The sequence below is a fragment of the Mustelus asterias genome, chromosome 8, assembly GCF_964213995.1.
Source record: "Mustelus asterias chromosome 8, sMusAst1.hap1.1, whole genome shotgun sequence".
NCBI lineage: Eukaryota > Metazoa > Chordata > Chondrichthyes > Carcharhiniformes > Triakidae > Mustelus > Mustelus asterias.
The window spans coordinates 62,280,217-62,304,156 of NC_135808.1; the positions used below are offsets into that span (position 1 = coordinate 62,280,217).

General features: G+C 44.4%; 1 protein-coding gene across 2 annotated transcripts in view; it reads left to right on the forward strand.

The window, feature by feature from the left end:
* The window catches only part of qsox1 (quiescin Q6 sulfhydryl oxidase 1), a 114,592-nt gene that overhangs the window by 44,546 nt on the left and 46,106 nt on the right, over window positions 1–23,940 (forward strand). For both annotated transcript variants that reach the window (XM_078218058.1, XM_078218057.1), the window contains exons 5-6: window positions 8,160–8,250; window positions 14,044–14,189. In XM_078218058.1, coding sequence (XP_078074184.1) covers window positions 8,160–8,250; window positions 14,044–14,189 — 237 coding nt within the window. The remainder of the gene's footprint in view (window positions 1–8,159; window positions 8,251–14,043; window positions 14,190–23,940) is intronic.

Consider the following 23,940-nt stretch of genomic DNA (forward strand, 5'->3'; position numbering starts at 1 on the left):
TTTTGGAAGGACAGTGTACCAGCCCTCTTCACGATGCCCAAGGAATTCATCTTTAATGTTACTGAAAGGTTTTTTGCTCTTGGGCTGACATTGGCAAGTAAAATGCACACCACATATGTGCAAGGCAATGACCATCTCCAATAAGAAAGAATCTAACCATCATTCATTGACATTCATTTTTATTTTGATTTGATTTATTATTGTCGCATGTATTGGTATACATGCACACTATACAGACAAAGCATACTGTTCATACAGAAGGAAAGGAAAGAGTGCAGAATATAGTGTTACAGTCATAGCTGGGTGTAGAGAAAGATCAATTTAATGCGAGGTAGGTCCATTCAAGAGTCTGATGGCAGCAGGGAAGAAGCTGTTCTTAATCATAGAATCCCTACCGTGCAGAAGGAGGCCATTCAGCCCATCGAGTCTGCACCAACTACAATCCCACCCAGGCCCTATTCCTGTAATCTCACATATTTACCCTGCTAATCTCCTGACACGAGGGTCAATTTAGGATGGCCAATCAACCTAACCTCAGAATTTTGTATCTTTTTCCTGATGGACAAAGGTGGAAAGAGAGTATGTCCGGGGTTTGTGGGGTTCTTGATTATGCTGGCTGTTTTTTCGAGGTAGCGGGAAGTGTAGACAGTGTCAATGGATGGGAGGCTGGTTTGCGTGATGGACTGGCCCTCAATGTCATTATTATCGCGGAATCTTCCACTATCAATATAAATACTATGGCGACAAGAGCAGGTGAAAGGCTAGGAATCCTGCAGTGAGTAACTCGCCTTCTGACTCTGCAAGGCTTGTCCACCATCTACAAGGCAAAGTCAGGAGTGTGGTGAAATACTCTCCCATTGCCTGGGTGAGTGCAACTCCAACAACACTGCAGAAGCTTGACATGACCCAGGACAAAGCAATCCGCTTGATTGCTACCCCTTCCACAAACATTCACTCCCTCCACCATTGAAGAACAATGGCAGCCGTGTGTACCATCGACAAAATGCATTGCAGGAACTTACCAAGGCTCCTTAGAGAGCACCTTCTGAACCCACGACCACTACCATCTGAAAGGAAAGAGCATCTGATATCTGGGAACACCACCATCTAGAGATCCCCCTCCAGGTCATTCACCATCCTGACTTTGAAATATTCCTTCACTGTCGCTGAGTGAAAATCCTTGAGTTGGGAATCTGTTTGGGAGAGGTTGGCAAACAGACTCGTGTGTCATTCCTCATGGTGCCCACTGACCTAAGCAACCATTCCCATTGCACCACACCCTCTTCCCAGACAGTCCTGATTGCACAGAGTTCCTGATTGAAATGCAGCTGCTGTCCAGTTATTCCTGCTGTGAATGCTCAACTCGTTAGCCTCATTCAGTCTTACACCGCACCACAGGTCTACCAGTTCTGTGTAGATCTTCTCTCCTGAGTTCCCTGTGCACCAATTTACATCCAAGATTTTTCCCACATGACGATTTCCAACTTGAAATAAAAATCAGGAAATATCTTCGAACAAGTCAATCCAGAATGCCAAATTTATGCCCAAGTAGCCAGTTAAAAATCCAGCCATAGTCTTTAACTGCTCCTATCTAGACTGTACATTGGGTTTTTATAATGGAGAGGTGAGGTTCCAGCAAGAACAAAAGAACAAAGAACAGTACAGCACAGGAAACAGGCCCTTCGGCCCTCCAAGCCTGTGCCGCTCCTTGGTCCAACTAGACCAATCGTTTGTATCCCTCCATTCCCAGGCTGCTCATGTGACTATCCAGGTAAGTCTTAAACGATGTCAGCGTGCCTGCCTCCACCACCCTACTTGGCAGCGCATTCCAGGCCCCCACCACCCTCTGTGTAAAAAACATCCCTCTGATGTCTGAGTTATACTTCGCCCCTCTCAGCTTGAGCCCGTGACCCCTCGTGATCGTCACCTCCGTCCTGGGAAAAAGCTTCCCACTGTTCACCCTATCTATACCCTTCATAATCTTGTATACCTCTATTAGATCTCCCCTCATTCTCCGTCTTTCCAAGGAGAACAACCCCAGTCTACCCAATCTCTCCTCATAGCTAAGACCCTCCATACCAGGCAACATCCTGGTAAACCTTCTCTGCACTCTCTCCAATGCCTCCACGTCCTTCTGGTAGTGCGGCGACCAGAACTGGACGCAGTACTCCAAATGTGGCCTAACCAGCGTTCTATACAGCTGCATCATCAGACTCCAGCTTTTATACTCTATACCCCGTCCTATGAAGGCAAGCATACTATATGCCTTCTTCACCACCTTCTCCTGACTGGATGTGGACATGCAGAAAAGGTGAGCAATATTAAGGAAATTGCAAGACACACAGATGCCCAGATTCTGTGCGCTAGAAGAGAAATCTGATGTACATGGCCTTACACCCTCTTACACCTTTTCAATCTGTACAACCACCTCAGGCCTTACAATCTTCTAAGTATTCTTCAACTCCAGCTTGACCATCTCTGCATCATTGGCCCCTATGGATACGTGTGTTCAGCCATTCAAGCCTGTACTCTGGAATTCCCTCCTTAAACTCCTCTGCTCTGCCATCTCTCTTATTAAAGACCGCCAGCCTCTTTTGATTAATGTTTTGATAATCTGTATCAATATTTCCTTTGCTGATTGAATGTCTATTTTTACTAGATTGTCCTTGTGAAAATAGACATGGGATGTAACTTATATTAAATGCAGATTGTTGTTGAATTACCTGCAACGACTTCTCTTCCCTTTCCCATGTTGTTACCTCTGGTGTCCCCTATGGATCTGTCCCTGGCTCCCTCCTATTTCTTAGCTACACGCTGTCCCTCAGCGATGTTTCGTGAAAACATAGCATCAGTTATCGGTGTCCCATGACAACACCCACTCGACCTCTCTTGACCCACCATTGTCTCTAAATTGTCATTCTGCTTGGCTAACATCCAATACTGGATGAGCAGAAATGTCTTCCAATTGAATATTGGGAAGAGCAAAATCAATGTTTGTGATCTCTGCAATGAACTCTGTTCCCCAGCTACTGACTCTGCACCTCTACAGGACAACTGTCTGAGGCTGAACCAGGTGATTCACAACCCTGGTATTACATTTGGCTCAGAGATGAGCTTCCATTCATATATCCGCTTCATCACAATGTCTGTCTGTTCCCACATTTTCACCTCCGCAAATATTGTCCAACATCAACCCTTCCTCAACTCATCTGCTGCTTCATTCATACCTTTACCATCTCTAGCCTTGACTGTCCTAATGCATTGCTGGCTGGCCTCCTGTTTCCTAACCTCATAACTTAGTTTTGGCTAAATCTCTGCTGTCCATGTCCTAACTTTCACCAAATCCCGTTCACTCATTCCACCACCACCACCACCTCTTCCAGTTCTGTCCCTTGATTTTAGTCACTCCAGCCACACCTCTTCCTCTGCCTCATCCTTCAGCATATTCCTTAAAACCTGTCTCTCTGACCGAGCTTTTGGTAAACTGTTGCTGGCTCAAAATGCTGGAACTCCCTCCCTAGCAGCACAGTGGGTGTACCTGCACCAAGTGGACTGCAGAGGTTGGCTCACTACCACCTTCTGAAGGGCACTTAGGGATGGCCGATAAATGCTGGCCTAGCCAGTGATACCCATAATCCCATGAACGAATTGGAAAAAAATCTGCCCCTTATATGGCTCAGAGTCATACTTTGTTTGAAACCCCTCCTATGACGCGGCTTGGAATTTTTACCATGTTAAATGTGCCATATAAACACAAGTTGTTGTTGAAAGACTTATTACAAGAATTTGAAGCATTAAATCACCTCCAATGATCTCCCTAGTGCAGAGTGACCCCTGGTGGACAGTGATAGATAATTCAGAGTCCCTAAACTTTCCAATGAAATAGGAAAACGCTGGAAACACTCAGCCATCAGGTTGTGTCTGTACAAACAAAATGGTGAAAATAACTGACTCCATTAAAATTACCTGAATATCTACCAAATCTTTTTGTTTGTATTTCGATTTCCTCAGAATCTTTTGCCTTTTTTTTGAACTTTGCTCTGATATATATTTCACAATAAAAGATACGGGATCACGAGTAAATACAGTCTAAATGACATCAGTTGAATTTAATTCCTTTTGGGCTGTGAGCCAGGTTTATGACTGAGGGAACACATTAAAGGTATAAGTATTGGGACGTGGGCATCAAGAGGTTGCACGGTGGCACAGTGGTTTAGCACTGCTGTCTCACAGCGCCAGGGACCTGGGTTCGATTCATGGCTTGGGTCACTGTCTGTGTGGAGTCCGCATGTTCTCCCCGTGTCTGCGTGGGTTTCCTCTAGGTTCCTCCCACAGTCTGAAGATGTGCAGGTTACATTGATTGGCCATGCTAAATTGCCCCTTAGTGTCAGGGGGACTAGCAGGGTAAATACTTGGGGTTACGGGGATAGGACCTGGGTGGGCTGTTGTCTGTGCAGGCTCGATGGGCCGAATGGCCTCCTTCTGCACTGTAGGACTTCTATGATCCTAAGAGGTTCTGCAGAGTAGCAACTTCCCATTCAGGGCTATATTTTATGTAAGGTCTGTCAGATATCTAGAAAGATGGATTAAATAATTTGTGTAAGATATTCCATTCTCATGTTGCAAAGTTATTCTTATTGACTGGTAGTTACCCAGATCATATTAAGTTTATTTATTAGTGTCACAAGTCGGCTTCATTAACACTGCAGTGAAGTTACTGTGAAAATCCCCCAGTCACCATACTCCAGCGCCTGTTTGGGTACACTGAGGGAGAATTTAGCATGGCCGATGCATCTAACCAGCACGTCTTTGGACTGTGGGAGGAAACTGGAGCACGCAGAAGAAACCCACGCAGACATGGGGAAAGCATGCAGACTCCGCACAGATAGTGACCCAAGCCGGGAATTGAACCAGGGTCCCTGGTGCTGTGAGGTAACAGTGCTAACCACTGTGCTGCTGTTCATATTATTTAATATTCTTATTTTAGGTAAATTCTTTCACCTCTGAAATGATAATAGTTCTGTTATGCTTTAGTGCTTCAAGGGTTAAGTCATCTGTCACCACAGTGGGAGTAAGTGAAGGCTTTTAGTAAAGGTCCTGTAGATCAAAACAGGCTTATGACCTGCAATTTGTTAAGAGGAAACATTTTTCATTGTCTTCTCCCGAACATATCTTTTCTCTTTTCCCAAATGAGTTCAGCAGTGCAGGTATCGCAGGGAGGCAGATTGTTGGGACACTGGTCGAACTTTAAGAAATAATCATAGAATCCTACAGTGCAGAAGGAGGCCATTCAGCGCATCGAGTCTGTACTGACCACAATCTCACCCAGGCCCCATCCCGATAACCCCATGCATTTACCCTAGCTAGTCTCCTTGACATGAAGGGGCAATTTAGCATGGCCAATCCACCTAACTGACACATCTTTGGATTGTGAGAAGAAACCCATGCAGACATGGGGAGAACGTGCAAGCTCCACACAGGCAGTCACCCGAGGCCGGAATTGAACCCGGGTCCCTGGTGTTGTGAGGCACCAGTGCTAACCGCTGTGCCACTGTGCTGCCCACGGAGCTTACATGAACTTACATGTGGAATCCAACCCTTTTTAGCCTGCAGATAATCTCTCGGACGGTAGCAAGGCAAAGAAAGAAGGCCACGGGTAGATTTTTTGCCAGACTCTGAAGATGGTCATGCGAAGGCTGACAGAAGAACCATTTCTCGAGATATTCAGGCTGTGATAGGTATGGGGCGAGCGGGAGGTTAGGGTCTGCTAAAGCTTGGTGGGCAGGCGGACTGGAGGGGAGGAGCAGCGTCAGCTGAATGGACAATCTCTAACTTGATGAGAGAGAATTCCATGAGCTCTTCTGTTATTGGTGATGGCGGAGAGGAGAGGGGTGTAAAGAGACAGTTGATCGTGTAAGGAAGAAGCCAGGCCGATAAGTTTGCATTCCCGAATGGCTCCAATATGTCGGTCGGTTTTAGTGGAAGGAAGTGAGGCCTTGTGGAGGCCTGGTGACTAATGTTTAAGCCAGCAGTGTGCCAGGTAACACTGAAATGTCTGTGTCTCTTCTACTGATGAAGTGAAGGGGACGGGCAGTGTGATGCAGACCAAGGTTTATGACCAAGATGGGAAGCAATTAAGGGTTTTTAAGGACATTCCCATCACGTATGGAAATGTAAGTGTTTTAAGCAAATCAGCAAACCTGAAACTTTAGAGGGGTTAAACTGAAGTGTACAAAATTGTTTAAAGTAAGGAAGAATTTATATAAGTCACAAGAGAAATGATTTCGACCAGTAATTGTCGGGCTGATGTATTGGCTTAAAGGGCAGAGGTCAGATGTGAAATTCTGAAAGGGCTTACATTTGTCGGAGCTTTCGAGGTGTTAAATGGGATTGCAGGAGGCAGAAGCAGAGGTTGATGTTTTAATAAATGGGGGTCGCCCTACGAGGGCCAAAGGTCACGGAAGTGTCAGGCGGAGGATACGTCTTCTTGCCGAGGCAAAGTTTGACAGTTGTGCTGAGTGTGTTTGGAAATCCAGTGCTTGCAGAGTCGCAGTTTCCCCATCTGTCAGTCGGGCGACCCTGAGAATTCCCCCTCTGCCCTTTGGCAAAGAAAGGATTCACGAGTAGGCTGGTGGCTGTGAAGAATGTTGAGATTTGCCATGTTTGAACAGCCGGGAACACACCCATGTTTTCCCTTCAGCGAACTAAGTTTGAATCCCGGCTGGACAGTTCTCCGTCAGAGTTTTAGCAACACCAGGTTAAAGTCCAACAGTTCTCCGGCAGCCAGCTCTGAAGATCCTGCGTTGAATGAGTTCTGGCAGACTTTCACCCCATTCTGAGCGAGTACCCACAGCACTAACTGGAGTCTATGGGCAGAATTACAGCAGGGCCAGAAAATGCAGCGAACTATTCAAAAGTCTCCTGACTTCAGCGGCACCAGACAATCCGCCTGGCTGGAGGGTCCGCGGAACTCCATCCTATAAGTTTAAAAGCCCTCACTCAGAGGAGTCATGAAGATGGTTGGTGTGGGACATGAGAATGGTAATGCCATATTTGTGAAGTAAGAGGCTGATCAATATTTGGGTTTTAAAGCATAGTACACTATGTCTAATCTATCCTGTGCCTAGTCTGAGAGTGCTGGCATCGGGCACCTGAATTGAGGAAAGTGTTCCCAATTCTCAGCAACTGTAGAATTCAACAACAGCAACAACTTTATATTCACAATAATATTGTAAAATGTCCCAACGTGCTTCACAAGAGCCTCATCAAACCAAATTCGACGCTGAGCAACATCTCCTAGGAAGGGTAGCCAAACAATTGGTCAAAGAGGTAGGTTTTAAGGAGTGCCTTAGAGGAGGAGGAGGAGGGAGGTAGAGCAGCAAAGTGGTTTAGAGAGGGAATTCCGGAGCCTAGGCAACCAAAGACATGGCTGCCAATGGTGGAGGAGTTACAATCAGGGCTGTTCAGGGTGCCAGAATGGGTTGAGCCCAGATATCTCCCAGGGTTATGGGGCTGGAGGAAGTCACAGCAACAGGGAGGGATGAGATCACAAAGAGATTTGAAAGAAAGGACAAGGATTTTATAATTGAGGGATTGCCTGACTGGGAGTCAATGTAGGTCAGCAAGAATGGGAATGATGGGTGAATGGTATGAGATAGGATATGAGCAATAGACTTCTAAACAAGCTCAGGTTTACGGTGCAAGTGAAGAGGCTGAACTGGTGAGCATTGGAATGATTGGGTCTGAAAGTAATAAATATACGGATAAGAGATTCAGCAGCAAATAAGAGCAAGAGCAGAAATGTGCAATGTTATGGAAGTGGAAGTTGATGCTCCTGGTTACCATTTAGCCCAATAGCTAAATCTGGCTGAATTGACGTGATACTGGTGCTACCTGTATTTGTATCAATGCATCTCGGGCATGTGGCTCTGCTCAGTGCTTTCACCGGCCATATCTTAGTAACTGGTCAACTTGTATAGGATCTGCTATTGAGTGACAGGAACCAGGATTGGTGCACAAACCTCACTGTCTCCATTTTTTTTTTGTCACAGCAATGGATCTTCCTCTGACCTGAGAGATACCTGTAAATGTACAGGTATCTGAGGAATTGAATAAAGGTGTGAAAATTCTATATATAATTTTCATTTCTTCAATTCTAGCATGGCAGAGGTACAGAACTTCTATGCTAGCAACAATGTTCGGTATCTGGCACTGATTGTTGAGCAAGAGAACTCCTACCTAGGCCGAGAGGTAAGCTAAGTGTTTTAAATTGCAATTATTCCTAATGCTTTATCTAGTCAGACATAACACTGACCTAATCCCATTTGGACAATGCCTGTTAATCTTCCCTAGGGTGTCTGCCCATCACTGTATTGAAAAGGGTAGCGAAAAAACCCTAGAGCCTCTTATCATGCAGCCCAGTAACACTGCAAGTAAAACGCACTCTTCAATACTCACTTCCCAGTACGTGGATGATGGCGACCAGTGTCTTTGATTTTTCATCAATGTGAGAAGGCTGAGAAGAATGTAATCATTTTCCTTTTCTTAAAAAAAGATACAGAATGAGTAGGAAACATTGCAGCTACTGACCAAGGTTATTTTAACATCATCTCCCTTCCAATAAGGCCAAGGACAGCAATGTCATGGGAACACCGACAGCCAAAAGCTCCCCTCTAAGTCACATCAAGTTGGTCGGATGTGTACGTGTGTGTGTGTCCAAATACCAATTTCAGTAATTCAGTAAGGCAGGACTATCCTCGGAGATTATTTGCCAGGTCAATACCCATGTTGGTGAGACCTGCTTCAGATAAGAGACTGCGTGAACTGAGCGCACCTATAAAGTCTCAACAATAACAGGCAAAACACTTCTCCCTCAAACACGAGGACATGATTTAATTTTACCTCAATGAATCTTTACACAATATTCTGAGGATACGGTGTGTGCTCTTTTTGAGGGTAACAGATAAAGTATAGTTGAGTCGTTTACCACACAATTAGATACCTATTTGAGATTTTGGAATTTAGATCAGGGTATGGAATATGAGGAGAGGCATTTACTTAGGGTATGTTTTCTGGAGGGGCAAGCAGTCGGGTCGGACAACGCCCTATCCCCCACTTACACATACTCACAGACAATTAATACCCATCACCTGTTGCTGTTAACCCCAACAATGTAATTGAGAAGGCGTTGACAGCCTGCTGGTATTTAAGTCTGAAACAAATGCATTTGGATGCTTCCAACCCAGTTCCATAACTTAAAGCTTTCTGTAGCTTGGGACTAAATTTCCAATTACACTCACAGGATGGCTGGTGAGGTACAATTCGGGTTATTCTTTCGTAGGTAGGGCTGAGGATATGGGGGAAAGTCAAGGAAGCTTTGCTGTGAATGTTCACAGCCCTGACTCGGAAGCTTTTGGAATGTTAAGTCTTCTCCACTGTTTAAAAACATAACCAGAAGGGGATCTTTCACTCTCTTAATGTATCACTGTTAGTTCCTTCCCATTGTTTGATATGCCTTTAGTGATAGAGCGTTAAAATTCCAAAGGGTGAGAAGGCACTGGCAGCATTTACATGTGAAGTTATCGAGAGTCTATCTTCCATTGCGTTTGGATGTGATCAGGAATCCAGTGAAGTGCAGGGGAGATTAATGTGCCTCTTCAAATAAACTCTGTCTGCTTTGGGGAATTAATGCATTTCTAAATGCGACATTCATTCCTTTTTGTTGGAATTATGTCCTCGTAGTTGAATGATGACAGTGCACAGCAGGGGCCCATTTCCGAGCAATCTTTCTTCTAACACAAGAGAGGCAATTCCATGATGCTGTAAAACAGACAATAATTAGAGGCTTCAACAAGGGAGCTGAATGTCTTGCTCCGAAACATCCTGTAGATTTCCAATGTCAGGAGGTTGGCCCAGCAGCTTACTTGATATAATGCAAGTAGTGTTCACTGCCACTTCAGTGCAATGGAAAAGGGAAAGACTTGCATTTATGTTGCACCTTTCATGACCTTGGGATGTCTCAAAGCTTCTTTTGCAGCCAATTGATTACTTTTTGAAATATGGCCATTGTTGCAAAGTTTGGAAGCAAACAATTTTGTTGTAATGGGAAGGTGTGGATTTTTTTGAACTATTCCATCTGAGCTGTGGAAAATGATCAGCAGGAAAAGTTAGCTTACAATGAGTACAATTTTGAATCCAATGGTTAGTGTAAATGGATTAATATCTATATAAAAATCTATGTAATGTCTATGTAAAAAATGTAGCATTGGGGGTTCATGCATGAACCTTATCTATCCAAAGTTTCACCCGAGGAGTTTTACCATGGGTGAAACCTTTTGATGGGCAAGGTTTATGCACAAATGTTTAATGTGCTCATACTACATTCCCATGGGTCTGATTTGTACACAGATATTAATCCATTTACACTAACCATTGGATCCAAAACTGTACCCACTGTACCCAAACTTCCACTTGTCTGAAGAAGGCAATTGAGTTCAGCTGAAGTTCTGGCGGTTAGTCCTCGATTATTGGTGGTGGGTTGTAGCGAGTAATTGTTAGCATTAACAAAGAGTGCATTGGATCAGTTATCACCAAGGTGATCTAACTCAATGGAAACACTTTTTTTTAATGTATCTCCTTTGCTGAGAACTGTTGTTGTGTTTTACAAAGATGAATTTCAGTTCTACAAAAGTGTAAGCTGCTTTCCACATAAATACAGTAAGAGTTTTAACCCAGTCCAACGCCGGCATCTCCACACCATGACGACCTTCCACATAAATGACAGAGATGTTGGTGAAGTTTTCTTTCAACCTGTCACACAGCTAAAGTGAAAGAGAAAACGCTGGAAAATCTCAGCAGGCCTGGCAGCATCTGTAAGGAGGGAAAAGAGCTGACGTTTCGAGTCCAGATGTCTTCGACAAAGGGTCATCTGGACTCTCAACATCTGCTCTTTTCTCTCCTTACAGATGCTGCCAGGCCTGCTGAGATTTTCCAGCGTTTTCTCTTTTGGTTTCAGATTCCAGCATCCGGAGTAATTTGCTTTTATACAGCTAAAGTACATGGCCTCATAGGGCTGCTGGCTCTGGATCCAAGTATTAACATAGAAATTAGGAGGAAGAGTAGGTTATTTGGCCCTTTGATACTGCTCTGTCATGGCTGTTTCTTGATCTCAATGTCATATTCCATTTTTCTCCTCATGCTGCTTGATGCAATTAAAGTCTGAAAAAAAACTATCTCTTTCTTGGACACATTCAGTGACTTGGACTCCACAACCTTCTGTGGAAGAGAATTCCACAGGATCACCACCCTTTGAGTGAAGAAATATCTTCTCATCTCAGTCCTAAATAGTCTACCCCATATCCTGAGACTGTGTCCCCTCCTTCTATATTTCCCAACTCGGGAAAACATCCTCCCTGCATCTAGTCTGTCCAACCCTGTTGGAATGTTATATCAGATCTCATCTCATTCTTCTAAACTCTAATGAGTACAGGCCCAGTTAAACCAATCTCTCCTCAGGGGACAGTCCCGCCAACCCCGGTAGCAGCCTAGTGAATCTCTGCTGTGCTCCCTCTATGGCAAGTATATTCTTTCTTAGGTAGGGTGACCAAAACTGCATGCAGTACTCCAGGTGTGGTCTCACCAAGGACCTGTATGACTGCAGTAATGTTTGATGTCAAATGTTGCTGAAAGTTTAATGCAGCAATGCCATAAAAAATGTTTACACCTGGTACCTAAGCTCCACAACCTACCTCAGATCCAGATGTAGCACTGAGTGATTGTTCTGCCTCTTGTTTGGGAGTTAGAGATTTGAGCACAATTTGAACCAATATCAGCTTTGTGGTACTGAAAGCCTTCCAGAGTTGTCATCACTTAGCTCCCTGTGGAAAAACTGACTGTTCCTGCACAACTGGAACCGGCGCTTGATTTTGTTTATGGATTAGCATAACTTTCTCGGTAAACTCAGGAGCTGCTGGCAGTATCTATAGAGAGTTTTCATGAACCAGTAATACAGATTGTCACACAGTGTGTAGTGGACCTTGAAAGAAACTGCCATTCTGGGTGCAGATCTGAGAATGCCTCGATTTATGATGATTTTCCACACGTTTTGATGTCTGGAAGCACTTGCCCCTGACATTGTACTGATTAAATCAGCCTCTGGGTCCTCTCTTGTGGCATTGACTTCCTATGATTAACCTTCAAAATGAAGCTGGTAGATCGAGAATGGGTTAAAAACTGCCTTGCTCTTAGAGGATGCAATTCAGCATCAGACAATAGTATGTGAATACATTTCATGGGAGGCTAGATAAGGGAGAAATGAACAAAATAATACATTGAGGAAGTGAAATGAGATGATGCTCGTGTGAAGCATAAATACCTGCATTAACATGCTCCAACAAATGGCCTGTTTCTGTTAGGTTAAATTCTATGTAGTGAAGAGTCAAACTGAGCTGGAAGTAACTGTTAATGCTTTGGGAAAGTAGGGTGCCATTCTATAAGGATGCAAAGAGTATCATTGTTACGTGAAGTGGAGGACAACATTACCCATTTTGTGATGAACTAAAGTCTCACTCAGTTGAAATTCACCATCTAGTTGTCTCACCAATGGTCAGAACCTGCAGTATGGTAAGTGGATAGTAAGTTAGCAGCCTTATTTCCTGGCCACTTTCAGCTGTCTTCACTTAGAATTTTTTTAACTACCCTCTGCTACGTAAGAAGCTCAATCTGTTGGGAGGCCATCAATCCAGGCATGGGGTCTGACAAACTGCTTCGTATTTATAATTCTCAGTTGATCAGAATTTTTATGTTTCAGGGGATGGAGGTTTCCCCATGAGGAAAGATTCACTATTATTTTCAACGTGAAACAGAGAATGCTGCAAAATCTCAACTGGTCTGGCAGTATCTGAAGGGAGAGAGAAACCGAGTTAATATCACAGAATCCTGACTCTGCAGAAGGAGGCCATTCAGCCCATCGAGCCTGCACCGACAACATTTCCACTCAGGCCCTATCCCCGCAACACCATGAATTTACGTTGCTAATCCCCCGATACTAAGGGACAATTTAGCATGGCCAATCCACCTAACCCTCACATCTTTGGACAGTGGGAGGAAGATGGTTTAAGCTTTTTTACAAATGGGGCTCTAGCTAATTGGCAGTCAGAGGACAGTCAAAAAAGGTAGACTCAACACAACTAACTGGGATAGGTGACACGATCAATTTCTTGGGTTCATAGAATGATAGAATCATACAATCCCTGCAATGCAGATAGAGACCATTTAGCCCATCAAGTCTACACCAACTCTCTGACAGGCTTAACCAGACATTTTTTATTATCAAATCCACCATCTGCCATGGCGAGATTTGAACCTGGATCCCCAGACCAGTTTCTGAATTAATAGTCTAACGATAATACCACTAGGCCATCACCTCCACATTGGTACTGTTGATTGAGGAATAAATATTGCCAGGACACCAAGGATAACTCCCCTGCTCTTCAGCGAAACAATGTCATAAGATCTTTTACATCCACCCAGATGACTGATAGATAGGGCCTCAGATTAACATCTCATTCAAAAGACAGCAGAAATACCTTGAAATGTTATATTTACATTTAATGCTCCTAGTTTCCCGCATCTTAAACAAAGATGGTTCATTATTCTTGGGGAACTTGGGGAAATTATTCCGATGGGGAACTGAGAATTTTCACTATGCACTGGAGTGCTTAAGTGTAAAGCTTCCAATCAGTGTGTTACTTCAAAGTCAAGTATAGATTCCATTCCTATCACTGTTAAAGTCGATTGGCCTGAATTCTGCAGTAAGTTACTTGTTAATCCTTCCTTTGATAAGATTCAAAGTAGGCAAACTCATCACTTTAGGGAGGAGAACAAAATCTTGTAAATTTGAAATGGGAATCGCTAAAACCAGACTGAAATGACCACCAGAACCAACATTACCCATGCAGTTTGTGTCTCCTGTGCTGTTGTTTCATGCTCTCTTCTTTGGATGGTTTGAAGGAAGCGTCTGACTAACGCCTGTTGCTCCCACAGGTGATCCTGGATATGCTGCAGTATGAGAACATCTCTGTGCGCAGAGTTCTGAACAGCGAGGAGAATCTCATGATGAAACTTGGTGTTCAGGAGATCCCATCTTGCTATCTGTACTTCGCTAACAACACGCAGAGAAAGATCACGGTGTATGTATAATTCTCCAGTTACAAGTGCATTGCATGCTTTGTGTGCCACTTGGCCCCATTGTCTGCGATTGCCACACGTACAAGACCATTATAGCTATTAATATAGGATATGTTCTGTGCACCATTCATGTTGAGCTGAACATTGTTGGGTGTTTCATTATTCTGAACTCTCTTTGAAACGTCCGATCTCAATCATCGATATCACATGTCATGTCCAGTTCATAACCCTCCAGGTAACCAATTCAGGTGATTTGAATCATGCGGCAACAGTTGTGTCTTTAAAGATGCCAACCTTTTAGTTACGTAACATTCTGCTACTGTCTGCCCTACACCCACAACCGTTTGATTCAGAGACAAGAATCCTACAAACTGAACCACGGCTGACATACAATCATGTTATTGTAAAATGTGCATTTTCTAAAAAAAAAATTATTTTTAAACCCTTTATTTCGAATATTGGCAATTGCAATTCCAGAGAAACAAAGAACAGAAGGGCCAATGAATGAGTTGGGGAAACCCACTATCCATCCCTACGGTTAAATTAGCAGGAGAGACGACACAAACTAGACTTGTGTTCCCTCGAATTTAGAAGGATAAGTGCTGACTTGATTGAATTCCAACATTATTAAACAGGACAGATGGAGAGGAACTATTTCTGCTGATTGGGGAATGTAGCCCCATGAGATTTGGTCTAAAAATTTGAGAGAGGTCTTCTAGAAGTGAAATTAGGAAATGCTTCCACTCACCAATGATGGTAGAGGTTTGGAACTCTTTCCTGCAAAGGGCAATTGATGCTAGATCAATTGTACATTTTAACTTCTAAGTTTGATGGATTTTTGTTAATCAAGGGTTTTAAGGAATTTGGTCAAAGACAGGTGCATGGAGATAGGTTGCAAATCAGCCATTACCTCATGCAATGATCACACAGGCTTGAGGACTAAGTGACTGACTCCTGTTCCTATAGGATACTTATAACCTTACTATAAAATAGCTGCTATTGTGTGTCACAGTGTAACACATTTAACATTGAAAATACCTATACAAGAAAGCAGAGTGTTTTCATAAGGAATGGTCGACAAAATGCACTCACTGGGCCAAAACCTGAACCCGTGTTTGCCATCCATGCGAATGCCGCCCCCCCCCCCCCCCCTCGCCCCAGTGTGCGGTAGAATCTGAGGAGAAAACCGATCGGTTTCTCTGGCGAAAACACGCCGGTTTTCTCACCAGAAACAATGCTGCCATTTTTTGGTAAGATTTCACCCACCAATTTAATGTATTTAAAATATCAACCTTTGCAAAGCCTGTTTCGATAACAGAAAAGATGGATGGGGAACCGAGCCTTTACCCATGGGATGGTGGTGCTCGCTTCGTTGCTCTTCGAATTGTGCCGTGGGATCTTCTGTATCCACCTGAAAGGACAGACTCGGTTTAATATCTCATCCAAAAGACAGCACTTCCAACAGCGCAGCAGGGCTACAGTACTGCACCAGGGTGTCAGCCTCGATTTTGTGCTTGGGCTTCTAAAGTGGGACTTAGACCTACAACCTTCCGACTCAGAGGCTATCGATTGAATGATGGGCTGGTGATACCTCCTAACCTGCCAGATAGTCTCCTGCTGAACCTTTTCCTTCATAAAGCATCATAAAGGGTGACTCTCATTGGTTATAATATGCAAGTACTAATATTAACACTATTACTATTAATATAATTATTATAATTACAAATATGATTTAAGTATTCTGTGTTAAAGATCTTCAAACTATTATTTCTTGTTGACGTTCATCTAAAAACTGAATCTGACATGTATTCTGAGGTACCATATCAGTTTGGAGATAATGACAGGCTATTGAACAAATCCCAGACCTGTTTGCACCTTTGGATGTTGGAATGACCTTCATCTGATACTTTAAGTTATGGGTGGAGAAATAGGCAATGCAATTGCCATTGTACTCATGCCGAGGGTAGGTCTCTCATTCTCGGATTTAATTGGCAGCTTAGAAAGCCAATCCTGAGCCCAAAGAGTGGAGTGAGAGGTCAGAAGTCAGCATTGTTTGAATGCTTCTGTCTGGAAAAGCAAAGTGTGCCAGTTTAATCCAGGACCAGTCAGAGTGAGATGATGAGGTCTCTCTTAAGCTTCGTGCCAACCAGTTCAGAGATTTGTAAAGTGGCTGTAGCCTGTAACAATAAGGAAAGTTGAATGATCTATTACTGTGATGCTAACGGGAGCTGGTGAAAAAGAATTCACCATTTCTGCCATTTATGCAAAATTAATTGGCATTTCTGCTTCATCTTGCTAGAATGCACAGTGTCCAGCACACAGTGAAGGGTCTTATTGTTATGGGCCTTTAGTCATGCTATCGCATAACTAAATATTGGGCAGTAAAGGGTTTCTCCAGATAGCAGGGGGCATGTGGTCTACTTCAGCAGTGCTTGATGGTGTTAAATTGAGAATGCAGAGGAGGCCCCAAATTTCTAACAGCAAGTCATCTATTATCTGAACACCAGGAATTCTCCTGTTCTGGTGTCAAAAAAGAAATGTGATTCCTCTTGTTTCTTTGTGCAGAGGCTTTGATGCCAGTATGCCCTTATTCATGTTCAGAATGCTTTCTCCCAAAGAGCTTCTCAGTAGATGAATACATTCAAAACTGATATTGATAGATTTTCGAATCAAGGAATACAGGAATATGGCTGGAAAGCGCTGTAAAGTTAGAAGATCAGCAAGTAATTAGGAAAGCTAATATAATGTTATCATTTATTGTGACGGGAATTGATTACAAAAGTAGGGAGATTATGCTTCAGTTGTAAAGGGCATTGGTGAGACCACACCTGGAGTATTCTGTACAGAATTGGTCTCCTTATTTAAGGAAAGATGTAAATGTATTAGAAACAGTTCAGAGAAGATTTATTTAGCTAATATCAGGAATAGGCAAGTTGTTTGGGAGGAAAGGCTGGAAAGGTTAGGTTTGTACCTACGAGAGTTGAAATTATCCTTTATCCTTCTAAATTCGAGGGAACACAAGTCTAGAGTAGGCAGTGGAAGCAGAAAAGTTGAATATGTTTTAAGACAAAGCTGGGTAGATTCTTGATGAACAAGGCGGTGAAAGGTTATTGAGGGCAGGCGAATATGTGGGATTAAGGTTACAATCAAATCAGCCATGATCTTACTGAATGGTGGAACAGCTGTGTGGCCTACTCCTGCATGTACAGGTGATCTAATTGAATGGCAGTATAGGCTCGAGGGGCTGAATGGCTTAGTCCTGCTCCAATTTCTTATGTTCTACTGTTATTGGTCAGAGCATTTATACTAAAGGAGTGATATGTAGAAGTCGAAATACACAGATGTTAACAACATGAAACAGGCCATTCAGCCCATCCAATTCATGTTGACATTTACCCTCCATATAAGTAAGTATTTCTAAGCATAGTTACTCACCCTATTGCCAAGTCCCTTCAACTCCTCCTCCTTCAGAGACCTGGTCAATCTTAACTTGAATATTGACATGGGGGGGTTCTTACCTCAGCCTGAAATTGTAGCATCATAGAGTAATCATCTATCATCACGCATTCACTCACTCCCTCTCTTCAAAAAAAGACACTGGTTTCATAAACATTCTTGATTTTGTACAGTTTTTCTGTCACAGTTTCTGTTTTACACATGTTTCTGTGTAAGAACTGGGTGTCGCTGCGTATTGGTGCTATAATGGAGGAGTTACTGATGTGCTGCAGCTAAGAGCTTACTGGAAGGTCACACACCATTGCATTGCTAATGAAAGAAGTTGAGGAGTGTTCACATTTCAAGATGTTTCTAATGTGTTAATGTTTTGTGTGTGTGTGTGTGCACGCGCGCATGTTAGTGTTTGGCCATCCCAGAAATGGCCGAATGTTCTGAGTCCCACCCTCTGAACTTGGTGTTTCCATTTTGGGACCTCTTTCTATCCCACTCCCTGGTTTAGGAACTACTTCTTGGTTTGGGGCCTCTCCCTGCTCCCTACCCGATGCCCTGCAGCCCGGGACACCTTCTCTCAGACAGTGCTCCAGTTTAGGTCACTTGCCCTGCGTTTCGCACTGTTCCAATTTTTTCTTCTGCGTAAGATCCTGTCCTGGAGAAAGAAAAAGTGTGTACGTACTCCAATTCCCAGCAAGCGTGTGTGTGGAAGGCCCAAACATTGTAAAAGACCCCAAACTGTGGCCATTTCCCACCATCCCTTGAGCAGTAGCCCCGAGGCCTGCTGTGAACTGTAATTCTCTAACTGTGAATGCTGATTCATGAAAGTAGCCCTTTGGAGAGGGTCCCAGGACACCTTTGGGGGGTTGTGTATATGTGTGTGTGTGTGTATGTATATATATATATATATATATATATATATATATATACGCGTGTAAGTATGTGTGTACATGTGTGTGTATACGCATGTACATGTGTGTCTGTGTACACATGTGTATATGTGTGTATATATATGTGTGTGTGTATACGTGTATGTGTGTGTTTGTGTATATACGAGTGTATGTGTGTGTATTTTTATCTTCCCTTTTCCCAATTGTTCTCACAATGCATCATTGAAAGAGACAAACAGCTGGAAAAACTATTCCTGATTCCTCCCTAGTGCTGCTGTGAAGCAGGATGCTGGGAAACCGTTGACAACAGGGTGAGCATACCTTCTTTGGTGTCTGCTCACTGAAGGGCTATGGGCAAGGTTCCTCAACCTATAGCTCCATAATGTAGCCAATTATCACCATGTTGCTACCACCCTGACATTTTGCGACATGAACTTCAAAGTAAACTAATCTTGTGAATTGATGGCGATGCAGAGGCAGTTTTGCTGGGATTCGGCCACCAGGATGATGGCATTGCTGCAGCTGCCTCAGTACTCAACGCCGGCAACTGCCAGTTTCCAGATGCAATTTTACAACTCATCCGCTTCATCCTGGACCACAATGTCTTCACCTTCAACAACCAGTTCTTCATCCAGACACACAGAACAGCCATGGGGACCAAATTCACACCTCAATACGCCAACATCTTCATGCACAGGTTCGAACAAGACTTCTTCACCGCACAGGACCTTCAACCGATGCTATACACTAGATACATCGATGACATTTTCTTCCTTTGATGAACAATCACTGAAACAACTGTATGATGACATCAACAAGTTCCATCCCACCATCAGACTCACCATGGACTACTCTCCGGAGTCGGTTGCATTCTTGGATACACGCATCTCCATTAAGGACGGTCACCTCAGCACCTCACTGTACCGCAAGCCCACGGATAACCTCACGATGCTCCATTTCTCCAACTTCCACCCAAAACACGTTAAAGAAGCCATCCCCTACGGACAAGCCCTCCGTATACACAGGATCTGCTCGAATGAGGAGGATCGCAACAGACACCTCCAGACGCTGAAAGATGCCCTCATAAGAACAGGATATGGCGCTCGACTCATCGATCGACAGTTCCAACGCGCCACAGCGAAAAACCGCACCGACGTCCTCAGAAGACAAACACGGGACACGGTGGACAGAGTACCCTTCGTCGTCCAGTACTTCCCCGGAGCAGAGAAGCTACGACATCTCCTCCGGCGCCTTCAACATGTCATCGATGAAGATGAACATCTCGCCAAGGCCATCCCCATACCCCCTCTTCTTGCCTTCCAACAGCCGCACAACCTCAAACAGACCATTGTCCGCAGCAAACTACCCAGCCTTCAGGAGAACAGTGACCACGACACCACACAACCCTGCCACAGCAACCTCTGCAAGACGTGCCGGATCATCGACACGGATGCCATCATCTCACATGAGAACACGGTCTACCAGGTACACGGTACCTACTCTTGCAACTCGGCCAACATTGTCTACCTGATACGCTGCAGGAAAGGATGTCCGGAGGCATGGTACATTGGGGAAACCATGCAGACGCTACGACAACGGATGAATGAACACCACTCGACAATCACCAGGCAAGACTGTTCTCTTCCTGTGGGGGAGCACTTCAGTGGTCACAGGCATTCAGCCTCTGATCTTCGGGTAAGCGTTCTCCAAGGCGGCTTTCATGACACACGACAGCCCAGGGTCGCTGAGCAGAAACTGATAGCAAAGTTCCGCACACATGAGGACAGCCTCAACCGGGATCTTGGGTTCATGTCACACTATCTGTAACCCCCACAACTTGCCTGGACTTGCAAAATCTCACTACCTATCCTGTCTGGAGACAATACACATCTCTTTAACCTGTGCTTATGCTCTCTCCACTCACATTGTCTGTAACTTTAAGACTTGATTAGCTTGATTAGCATTCCAATCATTATTCTGTAAATTGAGTCTGTGTCTCTGTATGCTCTGTTTGTGAGCACATCTCCCACTCCACCTGACGAAGGGGCAGCGCTCCGAAAGCTAGTGGCATTTGCTACCAAATAAACCAGTTGGACTTTAACCTGGTGTTGTAAGACTTCTTACTGTGTTTACCCCAGTCCAACGCCGGCATCTCCACATTCAGCCACCTACCAGGGCCTGCAGCGCCATCTGTCAACCAACGTGAGTAAGACAGGCAGGAGGAAATCACCTCCAAATTAGTCCCAGTGGTAATGAATTAGTCACTTTATCTATACTCCCCATTAGGTGACTGAGATCTGCACTTGGCGTGTAAATGAATGTTTCCCCCCAGGTATCAGTGATGGTTCCAGTGGGTAACAGCACATCTGTCTTTGAGGCTGAGAGTCCAAGATCCATGGTGGAGACTTGAACCCAAAATTTAGGCTCTGCAGGTGCCATCTTTTGGATGAGACATTGAACCAAGGCGCTATCTGCCCTCCCTGGCAGATGTAAAAGATCTCCAGGCTATACACAAAGAGCAGGGGAGTTATTCCCTGTGTCTCTTGACCAAGCCTTGCACCTCAATCATCATCATCATCATTAAAACAGACTGACTATTATCACACTGCTGTCTGTGGGAGCTTGCTGTGCATGAACTGGCTGCCATGTTTCCTGCATTACAACACTTGACTACATTGCGAAGATTGATTATTGGCTGGAGAGTAACTTGGGATGTCCTAAGGTGCCACATAAGCCAATCTATGGATCCTTGTTTAAGCATCAGGATTCCATTCAGAGTCTTGGCGCTGAGTGTTATCTGGCTATTTGGCCATGTCGGGCAGTGCAGTCTGATCAATCTGCAATCCTCAACATGGAGACTTTTCAGTGGGACTGGGGTGTGGGTGCTGTCGCTGGATGGTGTTCAGGAGTAGGAAACTTACCTGATATTTGCCACCCCACTCATGCACCCCTCTCCACCTCGCCCACCCTTTCTACCCCCAAACCCCTGTTTTTGGAGCAAATTGTAAAAAATTGGCTGCTTCATTTTGATTTACTCTGCATTACGTTGAAGAAGAGAAAGATGGGGGGAGGGGGCAATTGTCAGCCTTGAGTTGGAACTGATCTGTGGTGGGTGGAGCATGTAGTCACCATGTTTGCCATGAAATGCCTGCCAAGCAAGGCTGTGCTGAAATAATGAAGGAAAAAAACGGGCATTTTCCGCAACCTCAGAATGTCCCTTCACAGCCAATTAAATACCTCCGAAGCATCAATGCTGCCATGTGGGAAACATGGGCAAGTGGTCGGTGCAGACTCGATGGGCCGAATGGCCTCCTTCTGCACTGTAGGGTTTCTATGATTTCTATGAAGTGTGAGCACTGCCAGCTCTCTCCCAAATGGCAGCGTGATAATGACCAGATAATCTTTAGTAATGTTGGTGGAGGTGGGGGGATCTCCCCTGCTCACCTTCAAAATGATCAGTGGTGTAATTAGGAACCGAGCTGCTAGAATTACACACTGGAGGCTCTCACAAATGGAAACATAGAATCTCTCCAGTGCAGAAGGAGGCCATTTAGCCTATCGAGTCTGTACCGACTCTCCACAACAGCATGTTCCCCAGGTCCATCCACCCCCATTCCCCCATCATCCTATAACCCCGCTTATCTCCCATGGCTAATCCCCCTAACCTCCACATCCTGGGACACTAAGGAGCAATTTAGCATGGCCAATTAACTGATCCCACACGTCTTTGGACGGTGGGAGGAAACCAGAACTCCCGATGAAAACCCAAGCAGACATGGCAGGCATGTCTGAATACAGTCACCCAAGAATCAAACCGCGGTCCCTGATGCTGTGAGGCTGCAGTGCTAACCACTGTGCCACCGTGCCGCCCAAATATATTCGTTATGACCTGGGAGGCTGCCCATTAAACCATGGTTGGAAAAGAAGCTTTAGTGGGATGGGGGTTGCATTCGGGGTCAAGTTGAGATACCTCATCTGGCCTCGGAGGAAGTGAGATAGATTTACCAGAATGATCCCTAGACTGCAAGGGTTAAATTCCGAGGAGACAACACAAAGTCTGGTTGTATTTCCTGTGACTTAGAAGGTTAAGGGATAATTTAATCGATGTTTTCAAGATAGGAACAGTTTGGGTATTTCCCCTCTTACAGACTCGAAACATTGACTCTTATTTCTCAGATGCTGCCAGACCTGCTGAGTTCTTCCAGCATTTTCTGTTTATATTTCTATTTCCAGAGTTTGGGGTGTCTAAGGCTCGGGGTGGCATAGTCTAAAACATAGTCTAACACTATCTTTCAATAGTGAGATTAGGAAACATTTCTACACACAAAAGGATCACCAGAATCATAAAATCCTCCAGTGCAGAAGGAGGCCATTCGGCCCATCGAGTCTGCACCGACCATAATCCCACCCAGGCCCTATCCCCATAACCCCAGGCATTTACCCTAGCTAGTCACCCTGACACTAAGGGGCAATTTAGCATGGCCTACCCACCTAACCCGCACATCTTTCGACTGTGGGAAGAAACCGGAGCAGCCGGAGGAAACACATGCAGACACAAGGAAAATGTGCAAACTCCACACAGACAGTGACCCGAGGCCGGGAATTGAACCCGGCTTCCTGGCGCTGTGAGGCAGCAGTGCAGCCACTACCACCGTGGGTGGTTAAAGGTGGTAGAAGTTTACAGTGCTCTTCTGCAAATGGCAATTGACACAAGATCAATTGTAAAATCAGAATTTGATAAAATGTTGTTAAAAGTCTATAAGAAATATGGGGGTGAAAGCAGGTCTGGGGAATGAGCTGGTCGCTCAGTCATGATCTCACTGAATGACGAATGGAACAGGGTCAAGGGGCTGAATGGCCTATTCCTGTTCTTTTGTTCCTAGAAACCTTTAATCATGTGGTTGATTTGTTTTTCTTTAATAGGTAAACCACTAACTGGAACATGTCTAACTTCTTGGGCTGAGGGGACGGGGCAATGAGTTAGAATTGCCCAATGTACTTCTTACTCTTTTTAAACAAAATAAAATCTGTCCACATCTGAGTGATGAGGGACCACGGCTCAAATGGGAACCTGGCTCTCCGTACCCAGTGTATTTTCTGCTAGTTTTGGCCTTCTGAGTGTGAAACAGTTAATATTTCATTGCACAGAATATGCACAGGAGATTGTACGACTTTTGCACAATAGGAAGATGTTCCAAACTGTTGCATGAAAACAATGAGGTTTTTCTGGGTGACTGAACAGAGGCAACTGGTGCGATCGGCGAGCTATGTGACAAGCAGATGGGATGTTCTCTCTCTGAATGGATGATTAATGCTGTGGAGTTGAGCGGTGGCACAGTGCGAGGAGCAATGGGGCAGCGCGCCACATTTGGGTAAATGGGACTTGCCAGGGAGAATTTCATCAGAGCCGGAGGGA